Genomic DNA, 25890 nt, shown 5'->3' with positions numbered 1-25890 from the left:
CAAAACAGCACAAGAATTACCCATTCTAAGGATGTGTAGATTGCCTGTGATATAAATAGAAACTGCTGGAGAGACAGGTATGTATGTATCCCACAGACTACCCCACTCTCTGGAACAAGTTTCCCATCCATGTGGAACAGAGTTCATCTCTAACCCAATTCAAATGTAACTTGGACAACTGGATGTGAACTTGAACTTCATCTCTAGTTTGGAACCCATGTCTCTAAAAGACACTGTCACAGCCTGTAAAATGAATGGTTCATTTCTCGGGCCTCTGCTTGTAATTGTTTAATCTCTCAAGCTCCTGCTTATATTACCAAGGGTACCAGAACTTGTCAGACATTTTGGATACGTGGTTAGGCTTAAAAAAAAGTCCCACTGCCTATTACCATAGTATACACCCATGAAACTATATCAGATGTTTATATTTGCTATATTCTACTATTTTGCTTGCATGTAATATGCTGGATCTTTTCTCCCCAGGCCTCCACTGAAAACAGGTCATTGCTCAGCTGAACTTTCCAGGTAAACAAATGTCAATAAATAATTAAATTAAACTGAATTAATTAATTGCTTCATTAATTAATAAATAAATGCTTAGTCAAAGTGGACTTCGGTTTTTTACACAAGCAATTCTCAACATTTACTTTGCAGCCCTTACTTACAGAAGTAACACAAAATCATAGACAACAGACTGACTTTGATGTTCAGCTGTAACAATGTCGCTTACAAGATCTAAAACATCAGTCAGTTGACATTTTCTGACATCATCAGCACTTATGAAACTATGAGGTCATTTCAGTGTTCATGTCCCACAACTAACAAAAGTACCTATGTACAACCAATACCTTCCATACTGCAGCAAAGTCATTACCCTCTGCCATCTCGAGCTGCCCCCATTCCCCTACTTGTTAACTGCAAAAAGAAAATGATGAATGACATTTCTGGCTACTGCAGACAGTAGTGTTTGCAAGAAAGTATTCTCAGTAATCAACATCATGGGAACAGAGCACTACATCACAAAACCTCAATTCAACAAGCCCTCTACACAAAACTAGTGCAGTCCATGATGTTGTCACCATTATAGATTTAAACCTGTGTACCTGACAAATCATGCTAAATGTTTAATGAATTAATGGTGCTTGTACTGGCACAAAATAATTAATAGGCAGTATAAGTAAGTGTTTCAGCCAGCCACCCAAGAAAAGTTATCAGCTCTTACAATAACACAACCACCACACCTGTCACTTGAAAGCATACATCCAAACAACATTTTGAGGTAAGATGACTCCTAAAAAAGTGTGCAAGTAAAATCAGATGAAAACATACAACTTGTACCGCAAAATGTCACTTTGAGAGGAAAAAGTGAACGATGTCAAAAGATGACAGTTGCCCACTTATTTCTATGGAAGCAGTTGAGGTACAGGCAAGTTCAGCAAAGACATGGGGTAGAGAATGTGTTAGTGTCCAGTGGATGTACATGTCTGCCTGGGAGATCAGTCACATGGGAGGGTAGGTATGGAACTGATAGCCTGAATGTGTGTGCGTGCTGGGTGAGGGGTTTGTCTGTTGATGATTGTGAGTGTGTGTGTGTGTGTGTGTGTGTGTGTGTGAGAGAGTATGTGTGTGTGCGTGCGTGTGTCATTGTGAGCACACTTGGGTGGCTGAATGTATAAGACAGGGTGCAGGGGTGCCTTTACCAACAAGATTCATGGACTGCCAGGAAAAACACTATCACCATCAATTTCTCACTGTTGTGTAAACTGACCTACTTGAAGAAGGCAATTTACACAGACAGTGAGGTTCTTCCTGAATCCTAGGGCATATAAATGTCAGTTAATGGACTGGCAAATGGATATGCTAAACATAACTCATACATATTGCTAGAAACCATTAAATAATTGGCTAACCTTAATAATAGATTAAGGTCTGTGGCTAATAATTACCTTGACTGACTGAACTATACCCGTGTCACAGGATTATTTATCATTTATTTACCGGGAAGGTCCAACTTGGAATTAAGCTAATTTTCAGCAGAGGCCCAGGGAGAAACTCTCCAGACACGTCTTGGTAATGTGGGAAGAAACTGAAGCACCCAGAGGAAACCCACACGAACGCAGGGAGGGCATGCAGACTCCGCACAGAAGGCACCCTAGCCAAGAATCAAACCGGAGAACCTCTTGCTGTGAGGTGACAAAGCAATCGCTGCACCACTGCACCATCCTGTTAACATAACACAGCAAGGTTGTGACTATTTTCTAAAGAATGTATATGACATTTGTTTTTATAGCTTGCTGTACCCCCCCTCATCTTTTCATGCTATCTGACTGACCACACCTACCATGCGGTGACATGCCACTAAGGAGCTCACTGAGGGCTGTAATTAAATAATGCAGACTCCAGGGGACTGGGTCAAATGTCAGCACTGAAAGCAGGAGTTTGCAAAAACAGTCTAAGAACTGACATAGCAGTAAAACACCAGTGTACTGCAATTTTCCCAGTGCCAATGTTGTACAACTGTTTGACAAGAAGCCTAAACACTACAATGAACCAGACTTCTCATGGACTGGGTGCATACACTACTACTGTCTTTTGGCTTTTCCCGGTTAGGGGTAGCCACAGCGGAACTCCGGTCCGCTAATGATTGGCAGTAGAGTTTTGCGTGCTGGCTTGCCGGGCCTAACGCACAACCTTCAGCGAAGGAACACCCATTCACGCATGTCGACACACAGAAGACGCTCTGAGAATCGAAAGTGCAACGTCTGTGAGGCGACAACGCTACTGCAGCACCACCACCGCAGTTGACTTCAAAACGTATTACTATTCTTAAAAATACTATAAAAAGAACATTGGTAAAACACTCTACTTTCAGCAATGCATAATTTTCCCAGTAAACAATATAAACAATCTCAGACACCTATTTAAACAAAAGCATGAATAAGTACCTCATATTCTTAAAAACGGGATACCCAACTTATAAAACACACCATTACATTTTATAAGATCTAAAACACTACTAATAGATGGCAACCCATTCAAACTGGGATAATTGTGGGCACTCAAATTAATTTGCACTAATAACTCAAAATAGTCAATTAAGTCTTTCCATGGCCATACCTTGGAGTTTCTTATTACTTTATCCAACCCAAAAAATAAAACTTAATGACCAGAATGTTTGTCAGTATGTTTAAAAAACTTGCTATTATTCCGATGTGTGATGTCACTGGGTGCATACACTATTCCCATTCAAAGGTAGCTCTTACAAAACACTGCTAGTCTCACTTTTAAAGCAGTGGCCACTTGCTTAACAATGAAAATAAAAATACACCAGCCTCAGAGATCATGGTGCAACAGACAGCACTAAAAATAGGTGTCTCTTGACATTAATTCTAAGAATTGAAGCAGCAATAAAACATTGGACACTACAATTTCCATGGTACCTGTTTGTTGGGAGGATTAATCACTAAAATGAAACACAAGTGATGGTCCGAGTACACACAATTTCCCCAGCCAGAAGCACCTCTCACAAGCATAGTAAGTCTCACATAATACTTAAAAACAGTTGCCACTCGCTTAGGGCTGTTAATACATAATGCAGCCTCAGGGAGCACAGTGAAACTGACTGCACTAAAAATAGGCATTTCCTCAAACAATGTACAAGAACTGAAACAGCAATATGACACCGGTACTACAATACTGCCAAGTAGGACTAAATACTAAAAAGAATCAAAACACCTCACACTTGGACTGCATACACTTTAAACCAGAGGCAGCTGTCACATGGTACAATCTCCAATTACCTGCTTGTAAAGTATTTAACACAAGGTGGCAGCCTTCATCAACTTTTTTTTTTTTTTTTTTAAATCACAATACATTGTCAATATAGCTACTCTTGCAGACAATTTCGTCAAAATTCACTCACTACCAGACTGCCTACAACCTCCTCTACCTTCTAGGTGCACATGAAGTGCTTCATGAATAAGACTTCATATAAAGCTGATAAGCAAAATGCAAAGCTGATTTGGTGGGCGAAGTTAAGACCTGAAAGCCTGAGATGATCTTTAAGTGATAACATCAGTTTCTTATGTAAATGCTACATCATTTCATTTACAGGATCATGTCCTAAGACCCCTCAAGCAAATACAAACAATGAATCCCAAAGCATGATCAAAGCTACTTATATGGGCAAACCCTTGGCAAAAGAGGATGGATCCACTGTAAATCCTTTATGCTACAAACGGAGGGGTACTCACTTAAGAACCACTAAAATACTAAGTTAAACACCAAGCTCATTAAGGCTATTCTGAGTTAAGATGCAATATCCATGACGCAGTACTGATGGGGAGACATTCACAAGTGTGACAGATATATATTTACTTATGCAACTTTATATTTGTTTATCTGGTAAGTGCACTGGTCCGAAGACCTTTTTATACATGTCCTAGGCCTAAAAGGGAAATAAAGACAAAGCAGAAGTTTCAGTCAGACAAAGCAGTATAAATCAAACATTCAGTATGGATACTAGACAGCAATCGTGTAAAACTGACAAACTACACCAGATTACATACATAACAGAAATTAGATGAACATTACTACAGTCAGAGAAAATGGAATAGTTATAAAATGTTACAGCAAAGACAAACTCCTTGAAATAAGTGGACATGCAGTGTAGTATATCGAGAGTGTGGTAGACAGTTGAGTATCTGTAAAAGCATATCTGCAGACACTGATCACTATTAAGGTTTCACTAAAAAGGGCCTTCATCTATCTGGAGGAGAGTAATATAGAGCAAAAAAGGAGGGAAACTAACCAGAGGGATAAATACTGCTTTTAGAATGCTTAAATCCAATTTCCCTCTCTCCAGCATACACACATACACGGCTGGTTTGACTGCATACTTTTACAGCCAAGCCCAGTATTTAACACTTTTGGTGCAAAAGTGATGTAAGACAGTTTGCCTTTCCCCAAACAGCAAATTACTAACAAATGCATCACCTGGTTAAAAACTGTCAAAGCAACTGCAAAGACAAACTGCAACCATATGGAGGGAGTCATGTTAGAACATCTTAGAGGAGTGATTCAGTCAATTATGTTTGCCAAAAGGTGCCCCCTGAAAAACATGGCTACGGGCCTGTTCAAACTGTGACCATCATAAACAGCAAGGTGATTTCAAGACTTCAAAAACTGAGTAGTTCCTAATTCTCAAAAAAAAAAAAAAAAAAAAAAAAAAAAAAAGAGAAAAACACGACACAAATCTCATTCTGAATGCATGCTTTTGAGTTTGGGATTCTGGTGACAGTAACAGTTTACTGATGGAGTTAGTTACACTGATAAAACATTTTGTGCATACCCAGATCATGATAGTTTTTCACATACCATAACTCCACAGTGGTACTTCTGCAGAAGCTCACCCGTAACAAACAATGATCAGTTGCCCAGTAGAAAAAACAGGCACAAAAATGTCTGCTTACACGACTGTCAAATTCTACACAAACTTGCTTATCCATACTAGTTTTAAATTCTCTTTTAGCGCTACTTGTCTAGACAATCTTGCAGTAACAAGCTATCACAGCCGCTACACTCTCAGAGAACCAATTTAAATCAGCCTTGTCTTATCAACTCTTTGTTTATATGCGGATTTAATTCCAGATAGTTAAAGGGAAAAAAAATCATCTGAAGCCTTACAGTAATGATATCTCTCACAATTCTGCTATAGTTTATGGAAAACAATCCAAGCTTCTCTAGTCTTCCAAGCAGAGAAGCGGGACATGTCAGCGGATGTTTTGTTAGTGTTCTCTTAATGTGCTCTAGACTAACTTTCATTTCCTTGCTTATTTACCCATTCATTTATTTTTTTGGTACCTGCATTATCCTATTCTGAGCTGCAGGGAATTTGTGGGGACCGAGCAAATAAATAATCCTAGACAAGATTTCAGTTCATAACAGGCCACAACAAACATGTCCTCACACACCTACAATTTACAGGATCACCAATGCACCTAGCTGCACATCCTTGGGATGGAGAAGCAAACAGAAGCACCTGGTGAAAGCCCATGCAAACTCTGCAGAGAAAGCAAACCAGCTACTAACTGAGCACAAGAACCAGGTAACGTGAAGCAGCAGAGCAAACTTTGTTCTCTTCCTAAATAGGGATCATTGTTTACAACCATATTCTAAATGACAGAACTTTTAAAAATGTTTATTATACTTCAAAGACATCTTAATGTTATAAACCGGAGAATACACTACATAGGTTGTGAAGTGCTTTGAACAATAAACAAATATGAGCGTTCAAAAATAACACTTTACTAATGACAACGCCAAATTCTTAAACTCCTGATTAAGATGTTATGTCACAAATGTTTTTAAAGTAAACAAAAATACATGCACTATTTGTGAACAGAAATGTGCATCATACACAAATCTGTTGACAGATTTAGCAAGTACTAAAATGGGATAGACAAGACAAGCAAGTTTCACCTCATCACTGCTGTCTCTCCCCAACTGGGTGCTCCATATCAAAGTCACTAACCGAACAACTAAAACACAGCCCATGTTTCATCCATCTGTGACAGACTTGGCACTTTGTAATTTTAAACAGTGATTCACATGAAGTTTATGCAGTAATAATGATTTATAAAATATTTCAACAAAGCTATTATCCAGTCCTCTGCCAACAACATCAGGAAAATTAGAATTGTGAACATGCCCAAACTTACTCGGAGGTAGTTGAGGGTGGAGTTAGATAGACCACATCGTGTGATATTTTTAGACAACTGGTCCAACATTTGGGGGTCTTGAGCCTGTAAAAGAAAAAGTAGTAAACATTAAGTTTTACTTTGTTACAAACCAAAAGACTAAGAATCACCTGGACTGGCAATAAAAAAAAAATTATCAAGGACTAACAGTGAAGAAACATCACTACGTGTCTTCAGGTAATATGCATAGGACATCTAAATGCAAAATAAGGAACTATGCACAAATGAGGATTAAAATGTACAGCCAAGTAGCTGTAAATAGTATTCATATGTAGTGCTAAGGGCTCTGTACACCATACTCACCGGCAGAACATGGACTATGCATTATGTACTCACATGAAAAATCAGGAATTCTGCACATTACACTCGTATGCAAAATCATGGACTCCACAAGTGGCAGACATAAGCAAAGTTAGAACTTCTGCACAAAATGATCAAAAAATCCCACCTTCAGTAAGGAAGCTTTTCTAAAAGGCCCTCATGAATATAGTAAGGGAATGCACAAAAAATCTGGGAGCTTGCATGGATAGTCAAATGCAAAAGGAGAACTCCTGAATGGTACCCTCCTGGGAAATGCCAGGAGCCCTGTATGAAGTGCTTGCAAACACAGTACGGGACCTTATATAACTATCTCTGGGCACAAAGCAGGTACCCTGCATGCAACTCTCATGTACATAGTAAGACACCCTAAACAAGGCATTCAGTACACAATCAAGAATATGATATAGGGTGCTCAAAAGCACATGTTCCAGGACCTGGCTGAAAATCTTCACTAATGTGTAATGATGTATAGGGTCCAGGATACTTAAGACAGCATAGTCAGGGAAGAGGCAGGGAACACTCAAGAGTGCAAGAAGTTTGGAATACCAGTAAACACACACAGTCTAAGGATGAAGAACATGTGCAAACAGAGGGACTCCTCACAGGAAAATGGTATGCAGAATCAGGGACGCTGCATGACATTCCCTTAAATACAATCTGGGAAAGTTACATAATGAACTTCCAACTCTCATTCACAAGCAAGGGTTTTGCTCTTTGAGCCACAGTGCAGAATCAAGACCACCACAGAATGAATGCTACGAGTACAATGAAGGACTTGAAACTGAGCAGCCACAAGGGGTAAATATCAAGGAAACGCTACAGAATATTCAATAGCAAAGAATCAGATGGTCTTTGCAAAGTATGCACAAGAAAAGTCCGGAAGTCCATGGAAAATCAGTGACCATGCTTGGGTGGTCAAATGCTTTGAGTAAACTTGGATATTTAATAGTTAAACCTAACTGGCACTTATCATCCTGAGTAGACTCCAGTGCAAAGATTTGAAATTAGTACTCAGCTCAAGCAAGTTCTGAACCCTCCCTCATTTCCTGACTCTGAAACTTGCATCCAGAAGTCTCTAAGCTATCAAGTTACTCACAATATACAAGCTTCTGTGACTGTCATCATAAAGTTCGCATGTATTAAAATGTCTTGAGTTACTTAAGGTGAAGTTTTATTCCAATTCATAACCCTTAGTCTGGGCTTTTCAGTCACATCTTCACTCAATGAGGATTCATTAATGGTAGTCTATATTGAATATCCATGACTCACCAAAAAAAAAAAAAAAATTCAGCAAAACTGTGCTAAACAATCTCTTATTGAATCTCAAAAAAATATATATATGTATATGTATATACATACATATATATATATATATATATATATATATATATATATGTCTGCAGTATACCACACAAAAAAGAGAAAAACAAAACTTCAAAACTATTCGCACCAACCAGTCCCACCCATATCCTCCAGGCTATTACCAGGGCTCCAACATAAAGGTAAAATTCTAACAGTTTCACTCAGTCTGGGCAGGATTAAAAATAAATGGTCCACATATGAAGCTTGGATTCTTCAGCACAAGCCTGCTATTATAGCTACTGACAATACCCTGGCTTAAAGATTATATCAATCTCTCAATTTCTGGCAGTGAGCCATAGTTTTTTACAACCACAGACATAGTCCTTGCTCAACTAATGTAGCAATGTTATTAGTTAATAACCCACATAACTTTAATACCACAACAGGTAAGCCAATAAAATTCAATAAAACAAATACAGATCCAAATGGATCACAGCTAAAGTATCACAAGACTGTAAAACTAAGCTTGTTCCGCAGATGTTTAGATACCCCCATCATCCTTATAATGCAGAAAGTACAGTTTTGTACCTACCATAAATGTAGATGTTCGAGTGTATATACTGCTGCAGTCATCACACTTGGGTTATCCTGCCGTCAGGTGGTCCCTGCAGTCGGCCGAATCCCAAAGTCTTGGTCCGACGTCGGTTGTCGTCGCTTCTTCTCTGACGTCAGTGCGACAGGGGTATAAAAGAGGCAGCCGACGCCATTTTCTTCAGTTTTTCTTGCCCCAGATGTCAGGTGCCCCCAACTAGGAAGGCAAAACAAATAACTATGCAAAATACCATAGTAGATGCACAAAAGTACTAGCTGTTATCAAATACACCATATAGGCATGCATCCATTGGATTGATGTACATGGAGTTATAACTAACACGCTGGTATGAAGAGGGGATGGTGGGAGGGTAACCTGGATTGCAGCAGTATATACACGCGAACATCTATATTTATGGTAGGTACAAAACTGTACTATGTTCATCGTGTAATACTGCTGCAGTCATCACACTTGGGTTGAATCCCAAAGCTATGGATGGGTGGCTGGTACTAAACTGGGTTACATGAATCTAGGATGCCCTGCAGAACTGCAGTGGCAAAACCAGCTCTGGTTTTTGAGTATAATGGAAGGTGGTAGTGCTTGGTAAAGGTGCGCACAGAACTCCAAGTAGCTGCCTCCAGAATGTCCTTGGTTGGAACCCCCCTGAGAAAGGCTGCTGAGGTTGCTGTAGCCCTGGTAGAATGGGACCTAATATTAACAGGCACTGCTTTCCCATGGTGCGAGTAGCAAAAACGGATACAATGTGCTATCCATTTGGAGATGGTCTGTTTTGAAATAGCCTTTCCTTGTGAACCTGCAGCACAGGATACAAAGAGTTGGCCAGTTTTTCTGAAGGTCTTTTGTCTTATCCAAATAGTAACGTAGCTGTCTGTGAATGTCCAAAGAGTGAAGGAGTCTTTCTCCTTTATTCTGGGGGTTTGGATAAAAGGTGGGTAAATGGATGGTCTGATTCAAAGCCACACTGGATACTACCTTTGGCATAAAGGTAGGGTTAGTTCGTAAAGAGACTCTGTCCTGATGGAAAATGATGAAAGGTTCCACTGCCATAAGTGCCTGTAGTTCTGAGACCCTGCGTGCTGAGGTGATAGCCAGCAACAGAGCTGTTTTCCATGACAAGTATTGCAGTTCTGCTGAGAAGGCTGGTTTGAAAGGAGGCAGTGTTCATTTTTCTAAAATGAAGTTGAGGTCCCAAGCTGGCGTTGGGGGTTTCTGGGGGGGGGGGTCTTGTATTCTTAGCCCCTCTGAGAAACTGCCTTAGTAAAGGGTGTGAGAATATGGGAGGATCCGTATTATACTGAGCTGAAATGGCTGAAGCATGGATCTTAATGGATGAGAAAGAAAGGCCTTTGTGTAGCATCTCAGTTAAGCATTTGAGGAATGTTTGGCATCCAAGGATTTTGGCCTTTAGCCTGGTTCCATGCACAAAATCTTTTCCATTTGTCTGAGTAAGTTTTTCTGGTGCTGGGCCTCCTGGCCTCCAAAATGACATTCAGGACGTCCTTTGAGAGAAGTGTTGATTGATAATTCAAGGTATTCTCCATGCAGCTACATTTAAAGTCCTGAGCTGACTGTGAAGGGTCTGAGAGTTTTGCTGAGTCAACAGAAGTGGGAATTGAGGTAAGATCCATGGAGGGCTGTGAGTCAAGGTCCTTAGTAATGGGTACCAGTGCTGACATGGCCAGTCCAGAGCAATGAGGATCATTTGAGGTCTCTCTGATCTGACTTTCAGTAATACCTTGGTCAAGACAGGTAGTGGTGGGAAGGCATAGACTGTCAATGCTGTCCAACTGAATGATAGGGCGTCCACTTTCCAGGCTAGGGAATGATAAGTCCTTGTGCAAAATTTCTGTAGTTGGCAATTGTTGGGGGGAGGCAAATAGATCTATGTCTGGGCGTCCCCACTTTTGGGTTATCATTGAGAATACTTGTGGGTGTAGTCTCCACTCGTGAGGATCTGCCAAATTTCTGCTTAATTCGTCTGCCAATATGTTTTCCTTTCCTGTCAGGAATTGTGCTTGCAGTTGTACTTGGAAAGTCAATGCTGTGCTCCACAAGGTCATTGCCTGTCTGCATAAAGGGTAGGAGTGTGTTCCTCCCTGTTTGTTTATGTACCACATTACTGTGGTGTTGTCTGTCCTTATTAGTAGTTGTCCTGGATGAAAGAGGTCCTTGAAGGCCGTCAGTGCATTTTGCACAGCTAGCATCTCCTTTAGGTTGACGTGTAGACATTTGTTTTGTGGACCATTTGCCCTGTATGCATTGTCCTGCCATGTGTGCTCCCCAGGCGTAGTCTGAAGAATCTGTTGTCATAGTTTGGTTTGCTGGAGGTAAGACAAAAGGAAGACCCTTGTTTATTTGACATGCTTGAGCCCACCATAGGAACTCTTTTTGAAGGCAGGGAATGAGAGGTATACTTGTTTCGAGGCTGTGCCTGCGTTGAGTCCATACACTTTTTAGGTACCATTGTAATTTCCTCATATGCAGCTTTGCATGTGGAATTAGTTGAATGCAGGATGCCATGAACCCCAATGCCTGCAGGATTTTCCTTGCAGTGAGCTGGGTAAAAGTTGCCATCTTTTTGAAGTATTGAGTCAGTTGTTTTTGTTTGTCTGGCGTGAGATAAGCCATCTGGGCTGTTGTATTTAAGCTGGCACCCAGGAATATTATGTCTTGTGAGGGTATTAGCTTTGACTTCTTTTTGTTTACTGTGTACCCTAGGCAACTTAGCAGCTTTGTTACAAATGCCAGATGCTGTAATAGAATGGCCTTGCTGTCTGCTTGGATCAGGCAGTCGTCCAGATATGGATAAATTTGTATTCCTCATTATCTGCAGTATGCAATTACTGATGCCAGGCATTTGGTAAATACTCTGGGCGCAGTAGATAAGCCAAAGGGCAATGCAGAGAATTGATAATGCGTTGTACCTGCCAAAAATCTGAGGTATCTTCTGCAATCTTGTCTGATAGGGAAATGCAGGTATGCCTCTTTGAGGTCCAACGTTACCAGCCAAGACTCCTTGCCCAGCATGGGAAGAAGCTGCTGTAGTGTGAGCATTTTGAATTTGGGTACCTCCAGGTAAGTGTTTAGAATTGAGAGGTCTAAAATGGGTCTCCAGGCTTTGTCCTTTCTTGGTACTATAAACAGTCTTGAGTAAAAACCTTGACCTTGCTCCTTTGTAGGTAACCTTTGAATTACTTTCATATCCATGAGAGCTGAAATTTGCGTTTGTGCCTCTGCCCATTGGTTTGGAGGCAGATTTGTCATGCCTCTCATCCGTGGTTAAGTGTGAAAATGAAATTTGTAGCCTCGGGTAATAATATCCAGAACCCATTTGTCCTTTGTTATGATGCGCCAATTTTGTGGAAATAGAGCCAGTTTTCCTCCCAAAGGTGCTGCCAGAGCAATTTTGCTTGGCAGGCGAAGAGGGAAGTCATTGTGTTTGTTTTGTCTCCACCTCTTTGAGTTGTTGTGTGCCATTGTCTAGGCCTGAAAGAACCTTGTGGCTGGCCTCTGCCCCTTGGGCGTCTGTACCTACTCCTTTGGGGTCTGTCTGATGCAGGAAAGGACCAGTTTTTTGATGGCCAGTTTCTGCTGAAACTGGGAGGTTGTACCTGTAAAAAATCTTTAACTGTCTGCATAGATTTAGTCTTTTCTTCCATTTTCTTTAAAACTTCCTCTGCTTTGACACCAAATAACACATCTTTCTGTAATGGAGCATCCAATAACTTTGCTTTGACATGTTCTGGTAAGGCTTGCTCTTTTAGCCAAGCATGTCTACATATTATGGATCCTGTGACAGCTGCTCTACATGAGGCCTCCAATGAATCAAAACCACACTGTAAGGTATGCTTTCCCACCTGTTCTGCTGCATGCAGCAAATCCTGCATCTCTTTGAAATCGGGTTGATCTGTCTGGGGGATAATTTTCTGCTTTAACTGTGTAATCAAGTACTGCTGGCATTTTAGCATGTGGAATTGGCAGTTTAAGGCCCTCATGGCCAAAGTGGCAGACGTATACACTTTCTTCCCCCATCTTTCTAATGCTCTGGAATCTCTTTCAGAAGGTAGTGGATTCTTAGCAGTAGAGGCCTTAACCCCTTTGGGACCCTGGGAAATGGTTTTGGGGTCTGCAGCAGGGCTTTTATATAGAAACTTATGAGAATCAGGAACTCGGTAGTATCTGTCTGGTTTATCTGGTGCAGGAGGTAATGAATCTGGGTTTAGACTAGATTTGGTGTAAACATCATCCAAAATGTCTAAAACTGGAGGAATTGCAAGGGGTCTACGCTGTGGGAGAAGAAACAACGCACAAAGTCTTTTCTTAGAGTCAGAGTAATCTTCGCCTTCCCAGTGGCAGTGTTCTCTCATGGTGTGTAAAGTTTCCCCAAAAGTGTAGTCTTCGGGGGGGGGGGGGGGGGGCAGAGGGAATGGACTCTTCAGCATCTGAGTCTTCATAAGGAGGGAAGGAATAATCCTGGTCCTCAGAGTTAGCTGAGGAAATGGATGCTTGGTCAGAGGAAGGATAATCTTCCTCCAGTCTAGGCCTTTTGTCAGGAGGGGGTTGTGAACCCCTGATAAGGGTAATTAAATCCTTAGCCATCTTAAGCATCTGTTTTTTAGGCATAGGGGACTGTGGACCCGGTTTCCTAAATTTTAAGGGGGCTTTAAGTTTAGCATAAGACTTAATGGAGATAGTTGTCGGTTTAAAGACACCTTCAGAAACCGAAGGCATGTCCAAAATCTCCGGATCACCGTCAGGGTTGGTGTCCAAGGGGTGAGATGGAACCGGCTCCTGAGGCCCAGCTGATTCGGTCTGGGAGGCCATCAGAATTTCTGAATCTGCGGTAGTCAGGGGCTGCGTAGGCGCCTCGCTGCAAACTGGAGAACCGGCGGCAGGCCTTGCTGAGGCCTCGGTATCTGGTCTTGGCCTTGGTTGCCTGTCCTTATCCTTGCATTTTTTAATCATTGCTTATGTCGGTAGTTCCGATGACATGCTATAATTAAATTTTCTGCCAAAATAATGTCAGGCGAAATCTGCCCGACGCTTGATTGTACGTTTGTTGAACCTAGCACAAAACCGACAACCAGAGACGTCGTGGTCTGGGCCTAGGCAAGGAATACAACAAGAATGAAAATCCTTATGAGGTATTTGCTTCCCACAAGAAATGCAATTATTAACTATGTCTGACATCGGTCTGAGGCAAGAAAAGTTTCCCCAACAGGGTACTTAGCTTTAGAGAAGACTTCGGGCTGAAATTAGATTCAAAAATCTCAGGAGCTGGCTGACCGGCACTTGCAAACTGCTTCTGCTTCGGGCACCGCGCGGCAAGAAAGACTGGAGAAAATGGTGTCGGTTGCCTCTTTTATACCCCTGTCACACTGACGTCAGGGAAGAAGCGACGACAACCGACGCTGGACCAAGACTTTGGGATTCGGCCGACTGCGGGACCGCCTGACGGCAGGATAACCCAAGTGTGATGACTGCAGCAGTATTACACGATGAACATCTGCCTAAGCAGTCCAGTAATACCAGCCGTCTACTATGATAATTCACCTAGGCAATTTGAACTGGCTCCAGTGATGGCGAACCTTTTGGGCTCAGCGTGTCAAAAATTTGGAAAATGCCTACCGTAACTATGCTGGCGTGTCAACCCTCCCCAAACAAAAGAGAAACAATTCTTTACATATTCATTTATTTAAAAAAAATAAAGTTCAATCATGTGCTGCTATGTATTAGACCAATAAAAGAAAAATCAGTGACTTACAACAGAGAAAAAGTACAGTTTTGTACTAACCATAAATGTAGATGTCCGATAGGTATGCATCTGCAGTCATCACATATGGGTTGTCCTGCCTCAGGCAGCCCTTCGGTCGGCCGGATTCCAAAGTCTGGGTCCGGCGTCGGCTGATGTCGCCTTTCCCGACGCCAGAGCTTGGGGTATAAAAGCGTCAGCCGACGCCATCTTCCTCAGTTTTTCTTGCCCCAGATGCCAGGTGCCCTCTAAGGAAGGCTAAATTTGGAGAAATGCAATAAATTCCAAAAATGCACAGAAATATATATATATATATATATATATATATATATATATATATATATATATATAAGTATATATATAACAAATACACCATAATAGATAACCCCAGCTAGCTATGAGAGGGAAAGGTACCCAATAAATACCACAGAGGGGAAGGAGGGAGGGAAAACCTGACTGCAGATGCATACCTATCGGACATCTACATTTATGGTAGGTACAAAACTGTACTATGTGCTTCAAGGATGCATCTGCAGTCATCACATATGGGTAGAATACCATAGCCAATCTGGGGGTGGAGGATCTATGTAAAGGATAGAGTAGCTAAACTGCCCTGCAGGACTGCCGTAGCAAAGCCTGCTCTGGACCTGGAATATAAAGGTAAATTGTAATGCTTGAAAAATGTATGCACGGAGCTCCATGTAGCAGCTTCTAAAATGTCCTTGGTAGCCACCCCTCTTAAGAAGGCTGTGGAGGTGGCTGTTGCTCTGGTGGAATGAGGTCTAATGTTAGCTGGCACAGTTTTTCCATGAAAGGAGTAACAAAAACGAATGCAATTCCCTATCCATTTTGAAATTGTCTGTTTGGAAATTGCTTTTCCTTGTGCACCAGCAGCATATGCTACAAACAGCTGGTCAGTTTTTCTGTAACTTTTAGTTCTGTCCAAGTAGTAGCGCAACTGTCTGTGTATGTCCAGGGTGTGCAGAAGCTTTTCCCTTTGTTTTGTGGATTTGGAAAGAAGGTAGGCAGGTGAATAGCTTGGTTTAATGAGACCCTGGATACCACCTTTGGCATAAATGAAGGATTGGTTCTCAATGAGACTCTGTCCTGATGAAAAATAAGAAATGGCTGTACTGCCATGAGGGCCTGTAACTCGGATACTCTTCTTGCTGAGGTTATGGCCAGAAGGAAGGCAGTCTTCCAAGACAGGAACTGTAGTTCTGCAGATGCTGCTGGCTCAAAGGAATGGCAGTGTTAGTTTTTCCAACACAAAGTTAAGGTCCCAAGTAGGCACTGGTGGTTTCCTTGGAGGGTTGATGTTTTTAATTCCTCTTAGAAACTGTCTTAGGAGAGGATGAGAGAAGACAGGTGGATCAGTATTGTACTCTGCTGAAATTGCTGAAGCATGAATTTTAATGGAAGAGTAAGACAGGCCATTGTGGAGCATTTCTGCCAAGTATTCCAGGATATGTACCATGTTTATCACTTTCGCATCTAGGCCCTTTGTGGTGCTCCAAGTGTGAAATCTTTTCCATTTTGCTGAATATGCCTTTCTTGTGGAAGGCCGGCGAGCTTCCATGATGATATCCTTCACTCTCTTGGATAGCTTATCCTGGGGAGGAATCAAGGTATTTTCCAGGCTGTTAGTTGCAAGGTTTTCAGGTTGGAATGCAGAGTTTTGTAATTGTGCTGTGTCAGGAGAAGTGGCCATTGTGGAAGAGGCCATGGTTTCGTGCGTGACATGCTCTTTAACAGTGGGTACCAGTGCTGTCTTGGCCAGTCCGGAGCTATCAGAATCACTTTTGGCTGCTCTGTCCTGATCTTCAGTAAGACCTTGGTCATTAATGGAAGAGGTGGAAATGCATACACTGTTAGAGTTCTCCAGCTGAAAGAGAGAGCGTCCACTTTCCATGCTTGTGGGTGGTATTGTCCTTGAGCAGAATTTCTTCAGCTGATGATTGTGGGGGGAAGCAAAGAGGTCTATGTCCGGCCTCCCCCATGATTGTGTTATCTGAAGGAAGATGTCTGGGTGCAGCATCCACTCGTGTGCATCCATGATGTTTCTGCTTAAATATTGTCCTTTCCTGGTACAAACTGGGATTGCAGCTCTATATTGAGTGTCAAGGAAAGTTCCCATAGATTCATTGCCAGTCTGCAAAGAGGGTAGGAATGGGTACCTCCTTACTTGTTTATGTACCACATAACTGTGGTGTTGTCTGTCCTTATTAGCAGGTGGCCTTGATGTAGAAATAGCTTGAAGGCCTCGATTGCATGTATCACTGCCAGCATTTCCTTTTGGTTTATGTGCATGCGTAGCTCTTTTTGTGACCATAGTCCTTGAATGCACCTTCCTTCCTTCCATGTGTGCTCCCCATCCGTGGTCTGAAGCGTCCGTTGTAATGGTTTGGCTGGCTATTGGTTTGCTGAAGGGACGACCCCTGATTGACTGGCTTGCTTGAGCCCACCACAGAAATTCCCTTTGAAGGCATGGGATGAGTGGTATCAAAGTTTCCAAGCTGTGAGTGTGCTGAGTCCATAAACTCCTTAGGTACCATTGTAGTTTTCTCATATGTAGCCTTGCTTGAGGAATCAGAAGAATACAAGAAGCCATGTAACCCAGGGCCTGCAGGATTTTCCTTGCAGTCAGCTGAGTTTGTCTTGACAGGTTTTTGAAGTAATCCGTAGTTGACTTTGTTTTTCTTCTGTGAGGAAAGCCATTAGGGTGGTTGTGTCTAGATTCGCACCCAGAAAAGTTATTCTTTGGGATGGTACAAATCTTGACTTGTGAATGTTGACTGTATATCCCAAGGCCTGAAGACGGTGGATGGCATAATTCAAGTGTTTTACCAAAGTTTGTTGGCTGTCCGCTTGTATAAGGCAGTCGTCCAGATACGGGTATATTTGCATCCCCTGAAGTCTGCAGTGTGCAATTACTGATGCCAGGCATTTCGTGAATACTCTGGGCGCAGTAGATAAGCCAAAGGGCAATGCTGAGAATTGATAATGCTCTGAACCTGCAAGAAATCTGAGGTGTCTTCTGCAGCTTTGTCTGATAGGGACATGCAGGTATGCCTCCTTGAGGTCCAGAGTTACCAGCCAAGACCCCTTGCCCAGCATGGGAAGGATTTGCTGTAGAGTCAGCATTATGAATTTTGGCACAATGAGATAAGTATTCAGTGTGGACAAGTCGAGAATAGGCCTCCATTGCTTTTCTTTTCTTGGAGCAAGGAAGAGTCTGGAATAAAATCCTTGGCCTTATTCTAAGAGAGGAACCTTTTCTATTGCTTTCATTTGCATTAAATTGGAGATTTGTTTCAAAGCCTCTGCCCTTTGATTTGGTGGCAGGTCTGGCATGCCTTTTCTTTTCGGTAATGTGTGGAAATGGAACCTGCATCCTTTGTCTATTATTTGAAGTGTCCATTTGTCCCTTGTAATAATGTGCCAATTTTCTGAGAATAAGGAAAGCTTTCCGCCCAAAGGTGCTTCCAAATGAGCCCTGGTTGGCGGTGTCAAAGTAAAGTCATTGAGTCTGTCCTTGTGCAGCAGTTGTAGGCCCTGCACTATCTCTCTGGTTGGGAGGCTGCCATTGACGTCCTCTGTAGGAGCCTCTAGCTTGCCCTCTACCTCTGGCACGCCTGTTCTTGCCTCTCTGAAATCTGCCTGTGTCTGGAAAGGACCAGTTCTTGGAAGGCCAATTTCTGCTGAATCTTGGTGGTTGGACTTGCATAAAATCTTTGACTGTTTGTACAGATTTTGCCTTTTCTTCAAATTTCTTTAAGACCTCCTGAGCAGTGGAGCCAAATAACTTTTGCTTTTCCAGTGGAGCATCCAGAAGCTTTGCTTTAACATGGTCTGGCAGAGATTGTTCCTTCAGCCAAGCATGCCTACGTATGACTGCACCTGTCATAGCTGACCTACATGAAGCTTCCAATGCATCATAACCACACTGCAAGAAATGGTTGCTAACCTGTTGAGAGTTATGTACCAGATCCTGAAGTGATTTTCTATCTAGGGGTTCAGGTGAAGACAGCTTTTTATGCAATTCATCTAACAAATACTCTTGGTACTGTATCATATGAAATTGACAATTTAAAGCCCTCATAGAAAGGGTAGCAGAAGTATACACTTTTTTACCCCATCGCTCTAAAGCCCTGGACTCCCTCTCAGAGGGGAGTGGATTTTTCGTAGTGACAGCTGCAACCCCTTTAGGGCCCTGGGAAATAGTTTCTGGATCAGCAGAGTGGGCCTTGTAGAGGAAAAGATGGGATTCCGGGACCCTGTAATACCTATCGGGTTTGGCAGGAGCCGGAGGGAGAGTTGTCAGGGGTTGTGCTAGACTCAGAGTACACATCATCAATGACATTCAAAACAGGGGGAATAGCCAAAGGTCTATGCTGAGGCAAATGCAAGAAGGTCCTTAATCTCTTCCTGGAATCAGAGAATTCCTGGCCCTGCCATTGGAAATGCTCCCTCATAGTGTGCAGAGTTTCCCCAAAGGACAGCTCTTCAGGAGGGGAGGCCGAAGGGATAGAATCCTCTGCATCAGAATCCTCGTAGGCCGAAAAAACCTCCTCCTGGTAGTCCGAGAGAGCAGAGCCATCAGAGGCCTCATCTGAGGAGTGGGGATCAGAGAGCTCAACCCTGGGCCTTTTTTCTGTAGGAGGTTGAGAGCCCCTGTCCGGATGAGGCTGTGAGCCCCTAATTAATGAAATAAGGTCCTCTGCTAGACTAAGGATCTGAGAACCTGTAGTGGGTCCCGGAGGGATAACCCTGGGAGGCATAGATTTTGAGTGTTTAGCAGCTTTAGCCCTAGAGAATGCCTTAATAGACATGGATGCAGGAGGCCTAGCTGCACCACGTGCTGGTGTAGTTTTGTCTAAGGGAATGGTGTTGGAAGGTTCCTGGACACCAGATTCTAATGGAGATTCAATAACAGATACAGTAGTGGCCTCCGGGGCCGAGGTTGTCGGTTGTACGGTTTCGGTGGACGGAGGTACCAAGGACTCTGTTTCAGCCGAGACCGAGACACTCACGGTAGGCCTGGCTGCGGTTTCAGCCGAAACCGCGGACCGCGTGTGTCGGTCCTTGTCCTTCTGTTTCTTTATTAAATGTGAAGTCGGTGTCTCCGACGGCATATTGTAAGCAAAACTAGCCCCAAAAAATTCTTCTGCAAACTCTGCCCGATGTCTAAGAGTGCTTCGGTTGAAGGAAGCACAGGCGGAACAGGCCGAGACGTCGTGGTCTGGGCCTAGGCAAGGTAGGCAGTAAGAGTGGAAATCCTTATGAGGTATTTGTTTCCCACAAGTTAAGCAATTATTAATTTTATCTGACATCGGCTGAGGCAAGAAAGAGTCCCCAACGGGGTACTTAGCTTTTGAAGTCTTCGGTTTAGCTGAATTACAGGAGCTGGCCAACCGGCACTTGCGAACTGCTTCTGCTTCGGGCACCACGTGGCAAGAAAGACTGAGGAAGATGGTGTCGGCTGATGCTTTTATACCCCAGGCGCTCTGACGTCGGGGAAAGGGCGACATCAGCCGACGCCGGACCCAGACTTTGGAATCCGGCCGACCGAAGGGCTGCCTGAGGCAGGGCAACCCATATGCGATGACTGCAGATGCAGCCTTGAAGGACATCAATATGCACACTGATAACTGGGCTTAAAATAGTGCACCAAAAAATGACCCTACTTTTAATAATAATTTTGAACTGAACTGAAAAAATATGGAACACAGTGCATTTGATTTGATTAACATCAATTAATGACTTTTTATTGCTGGGTTTTAATAGGGTCACATATTTCTTGTATTTCTGTTCAGTTTTTAGGGCAATTCGGGTGTTGGTGAATGGTGGTGTGTCTCTTTTGACACACGTCATAGGTTCATAATCACAGAGCTAGACCCTAACCAGCGATAGGTTAAAAAAAACTATTCTCTCTTAAATCTAGCCCAGGTTACACAAGATCTACTTAGGCATAGTGTTTCCCACAATAAAAATATTAGAACGTTCACATCACAAACGCACCTCATATGTATCTATACCCAGATGTGCGCCAATATCCATAGTGATCAATAGCCTGTTGTTTCACAGTGCTCTTTTAAAGCCAAGAGAATCCCGTGAGCTCTGGTGGTGTAGAGAAATTAATCCACGACTATGGCCCAGGCAACTTGAGTTTAATTACCCACCTGGGTGCCTGACTGAGCTGACAGAGGAGAATGGGAGTGTCCATCATACCAAGGGGCAGAGCCTGCACTGTCACACTCGTTTGTGGGAGTGTAGAAGTATGTACTCACATAGGGAAGGCGCAGTGGACCTCAACACTGAGGTTGACTAAACAGCCTCTACTCATGAGCAGGATTGGGTGATTATAAAAACACCATACTTGCTGGAAAGCCAATAATTGCATTAAACATCTCCCAAGGCTGCCTGAATGATGACCTACTCTGAAGAGCTGTCACCTTAGCTGTGTGTGAAACTTACACATAATAAAATAAATGCGCCATGAAAATTGGGGGGAGGCCTGATGGGTAGCAAGCAGGAGGGCAAAAATCACACAAAGAGAACCTCTCCAATCTTAACATTTGTAAGATCAGTACTTGACTCTATGGAGACCATACTATTCACCGAGTTGAAGAATGCTGCCTGAAACCCTCCTCACGGACCCCCCCCCCCCCAAATGCTTTTTTCATTTTTATGTTTTAATATTAACCCCTCCTTCATGACAGGCCACTTCCCACTTTGTAAAGTATATTAAGGGGTCATCCCTGCCCATGTTTTACACCAAGCCTCAAATCTCTACCAAAGCAAACAGACCTAGCCTGGAACCATTAATGACCAACCCTTCAGATGCAATCTACAAACAAGTGAAACAAGCTGCATGGATGGCAGTCAAAGCCAACAAATCCTTCAAGATTAGAGCACAGACTCTATTAACATCTCTATTAAAAATTATACTACTTATCTCTCTCAGGAAACCCCCAACAAAACTTTAATGCTAACATCTACCAGGCCAGATATCACTATTTTCAACTTCATTAGCTCCCCTCTCTCCAGAACCCCCCAGGAAACTACTTTGCTGAGGGTACAAACCTTTCACTTTTAATCTGTTTAACAAAAACATGTTGAATAGATGCTCCAAACTACTGACTATAAGACAATCTCCTACTCAAGCACAATAAGACATTTAGATATGCACCACAGACGAACTCAGAGAGAAAATGAACTGTTGGCAATAATATACGGAAATGAGAACTTTGATGAATGTGTATGTATGGTAATTAAGTTCAAAGGCAAATGGGTCATAAATACTTGTAAAGCATACTCAAAAATCTGTGCAGAAGGTATTTTTGAGATTGAAGAGAGTGTTTTAATCTACAGAAGTATGACCTGACAGTAAATACTGATTAAGCAAGGAACTACACCTAGCAGGCATGTAAAGTATAGCAAATTTCCTACAGAAACATGAAAAGTTGCTAGAAGAATGAGAGATTTTAGTGATTTTATTTTTACTTATTTTAACCTGGTAAGCCAACTGAACATAAGTGTCCCTTTTCAGGGGCAACCTGGGGCACTATCTGGTCAAGTGACTTGGCCACAGTTGCACAGTTTGTAAGGGGAAATTGAGGGAATCAAACCCATGACAACAGGACAAAGCTCAATGGCAGCATGTAGCCTTACTAAACCAAGATAAGCTACCAGAACTAGCCAGGGTCTACAATTATAAATGAAAGAAAGAGCTATCCACTTGGTCATGTCAACATTAGCTCTAGAATATTTAGTCCCATTGGCCAAGTTAATGTGACACCATGTGACCCCACTGGGGATTGATGAAGATCGCAACAAAGACAGAAAAAAAAAAAAGAAAATGAAATAAATTACCAGAAGTAGGTTTACAATGAATTAGAAATAAGATTACTAATGAAAAAAGTTGCATTGAGAGGTTAGCCTGTGCAATATCACTGGTGAGGAAAGAAATTCAGTTTCATCAGGGAATCCTACTTGTGCTCAAGGTTCAAAGTTCAAAGCTCCAAAAAGTGCCAATCAACTGAAAAGACAAATGCTTGAAAGGCAGATGATTATATCCAAGAATAATAAAGCACTAAGGAAAAAAAAAAAAAAGATATGCAATATATTGGCCAGGAATTAGACTTGTACAAAAAAGTAGTGAAAGTTGTGCCATATGAAATTCATAAGAGAGGGAAAAAACATACCTAATACCAAATCATTTGTAGAATTGGACAGGTGCGTATCCAAAAACATCCAATTTAGTTTGTGATTTACCTCAAGTGCTTTGCAAGAGAAAACTCATTTTGATTTATTTTTGTTTACCTCTGATTTTCCTAAGGGGCCTAGCCAGCTACATATGATTTTCCCAAGGGGCCTAGCCAGCTACATATTCAGAGAGACTGTAGACGGGGCAATCCACAGCTTATCTGTAACAATCTAGTGTTGGTTTATGATTTATTGTGCAACTTCTTGGTAAGAGTACTCAGATTTATATTTTTTACCTCTGAATTTTACTGCTAAAACCAGATGAGACTATGATTGATAGTGAAGGATATCCAGTGGTTTAGTCTGACTGGTACAACTGGTGCAATAGGTCAAAGTGACTACTTTATGAATTACTTCCCCTTGTATAAGATTAGCTCATTATACTTAAACTTTATTTGCATATTGTCTGTGTGATTTCCTCTCTCAATTTGACTTAAATCACCAATTGCTTTAACATTCTTTGAAACATGTCAGTGATTTATTTCTTTTAGAATTATTTTTTGTAGCCGAGAATGGGTTCTTTAAATGATAAATGCCATTAGCTAGTTGTTAAAGTAAAAGTATCTTGTTCAGTGTACTAAATGCTGTGTACATACAAAAGTAATACCTGGTAACATTCAATTCGAGACTTTTGTTCCTCAAGTCAAAAGTTGAACGATTTGCTTACTGTTATTAACATTAAGTCCAGACTTACTGAAGATAAATGCGAGTGTCCAAATAGCACAGCTGGAAAAACTGCTGATACATTAAGGACTGGGTTGATAAGGGACATAATATTTGGCAAAGTGCAAATAGAATACATTTAGAAATGCAAGTGCACCGTGCCAGTAAAGATCACTCAACCTGTTATTACACATGATCCCAGTCTTACCAATGACAACTTTGAAATTCAAAATTCAAGTATTCAGCAATGTAGAAGAAAATATAAAAACAAAGAAAAGGAAACGGATTAATTACTCTGATGCAAAGAGAATACACACTGAAACAGACACTGCTTTGTTATGTAACACATGGATTACAGAGCCAAAGACAGCTAGGTGAGAACTGTACGTTTGCAAATGAAGTGAGTTGTGAAAACAGTGAGATTAATAAGAATAATGGTGACCAAGATCAATCCTTTAATAACAATTGATATCACAGACATTACTAAATTAGAAGTGGGAGATTCTTCGGATTTGGTCAGAAATAATACTCTGGTAATCGAAGATTCAATTAAAGGAACTAATACTTGCGTTTGCAGCGAGAACAATGAACATCAGAGTTATGCTCGACAGGAGAAGAATGTGAGGTGGGCTTTCGAATGCCTTAATGTAAGGAAGTATGAAAGTGTTTTCTATTCATGTTGCTTCAAATGATCTCATCTCTTCAAGGACTCCTTGATCATTAGCAGGGAACTTGCAATCTTGTCCGAAATATCTGTATGTATATATCACTTTCATTTCAAACCACAGTTCAAACCACAGTCAAATCTTGCACGTGTAGATTATTATGCTAAGATCCACAAGGTGATCTGATAGACCCAGAAACAGCAAGTGTGATTAGTGCATTAAAATCTATCATCTCAGAACAGGGAACAGATGATGTAGAAGCATTCATGTGCATTCATTATGCTGACAAACAATGATAACTTGGAAACAGATTTTTTTCGCCTTTAAGCATGTTAATTCAGACTGTTTATAACCCGTTGTGTTTCAACACTGTGGCAGTTTCTCTTATCAGAAAGATTTTACTACCCCAGGAACTGAAGATGAGAAAGCCAATTTTTGCCTGTGTTTCATTAATAGGGACAGCCAATGAAAGATCTATCCAAGTCACATTCACCAATTACCAGTCTGATACATCCGGTATCATAGTCATCAACAAAGGTACGAGTAAAAACAGACGATTATAAACAGCAGTCACATCCTGTTTTATATGTTCCAAGTCCTTCACATTCAGAAAACATGCTGAAAATCTATAACAGAAGCAACTAAATCCATCTTGTTGCAATAAATTACTTTTATCCAAGACAGCCTCACTGCAGCAAATGGCATACAGTCCAAATTTTCACACAATGTTGCAGAATATGCTGACCTTGCAGATTATGGTGGAATTCATTTGAAAGATTTGAGACTTTATAATGAATACTTACTAGTCAATTGGTTTGTGAAGATGTCTGTCTCTTTTTTTAAGTAATCGACGATACGGTATACCTAAAAAATCTTATTCAATAAAATGTTGCAGGTTTTCTATTTAATACCACACAGAAAACCTGGACCATTTGTGTTGTCATGTGCCTCAGATTCTGCAAAAATGTGTTTAAATGCTATTTGTAAACATCTGTATTACTGAATGACATGATATAATATTCAGTCTAGTTATTGTACATAGTACTGGGATAAGTACCTGGTTCATGACTGAAAGGGTCTATAGACCAGTTCACTCACCTGATAAACTACAATAAATTAATAGTCATAAAACAAGCAAACCCATTTGCATGCCACCTCTGCTTGCTTATCACTTTATCTTTTTGCAGCATCTTGCATGATAACTAGGAGTTTTGTTAAAAGTATCCTATGACTCAGTCTCTTAAGAGACCACCACCAGAAAAGGGCTTTTAAATCTTAAAGCCGAGAAGCTGACTACAGCATTTCAACCTGCATTTTCCACAACATTAAGTTTCTTTTTCAGAAACTGTTTTTGGCATCTGTTACTTCAGCATGAAAGATTTCGGAGTTGCAGATAAAGTGTAGAAAACCATCTACAGCTTACCATTTTAACAGTATTCTTCAGAGAACAAATCTTTCCTTGATGCTAAAAAGTGCACTTTTTAAGAACAAGAAAACAGTTCACATTTTTCACACCTGCATAAAACTTTGGTAGTACATATAAGTGAT

At 41.5% G+C, this 25890-nt stretch overlaps 1 protein-coding gene across 7 annotated transcripts in view; it reads right to left on the bottom strand.

Moving 5' to 3' along the window:
• Positions 1–25890, bottom strand: part of LDB1 (LIM domain binding 1) — a 1030118-nt gene that overhangs the window by 128701 nt on the left and 875527 nt on the right. For all 7 annotated transcript variants that reach the window (XM_044056251.1, XM_044056248.1, XM_044056250.1 and 4 more), the window contains one exon: positions 6720–6803. In XM_044056251.1, the coding sequence (XP_043912186.1) occupies positions 6720–6803 (84 nt within the window). The remainder of the gene's footprint in view (positions 1–6719; positions 6804–25890) is intronic.

The sequence above is a fragment of the Protopterus annectens genome, chromosome 14.part0 (assembly GCF_019279795.1).
Source record: "Protopterus annectens isolate FY-2018-M chromosome 14.part0, PAN1.0, whole genome shotgun sequence".
NCBI lineage: Eukaryota > Metazoa > Chordata > Ceratodontiformes > Protopteridae > Protopterus > Protopterus annectens.
This window is presented reverse-complemented; position numbering and strand designations above follow the sequence as displayed.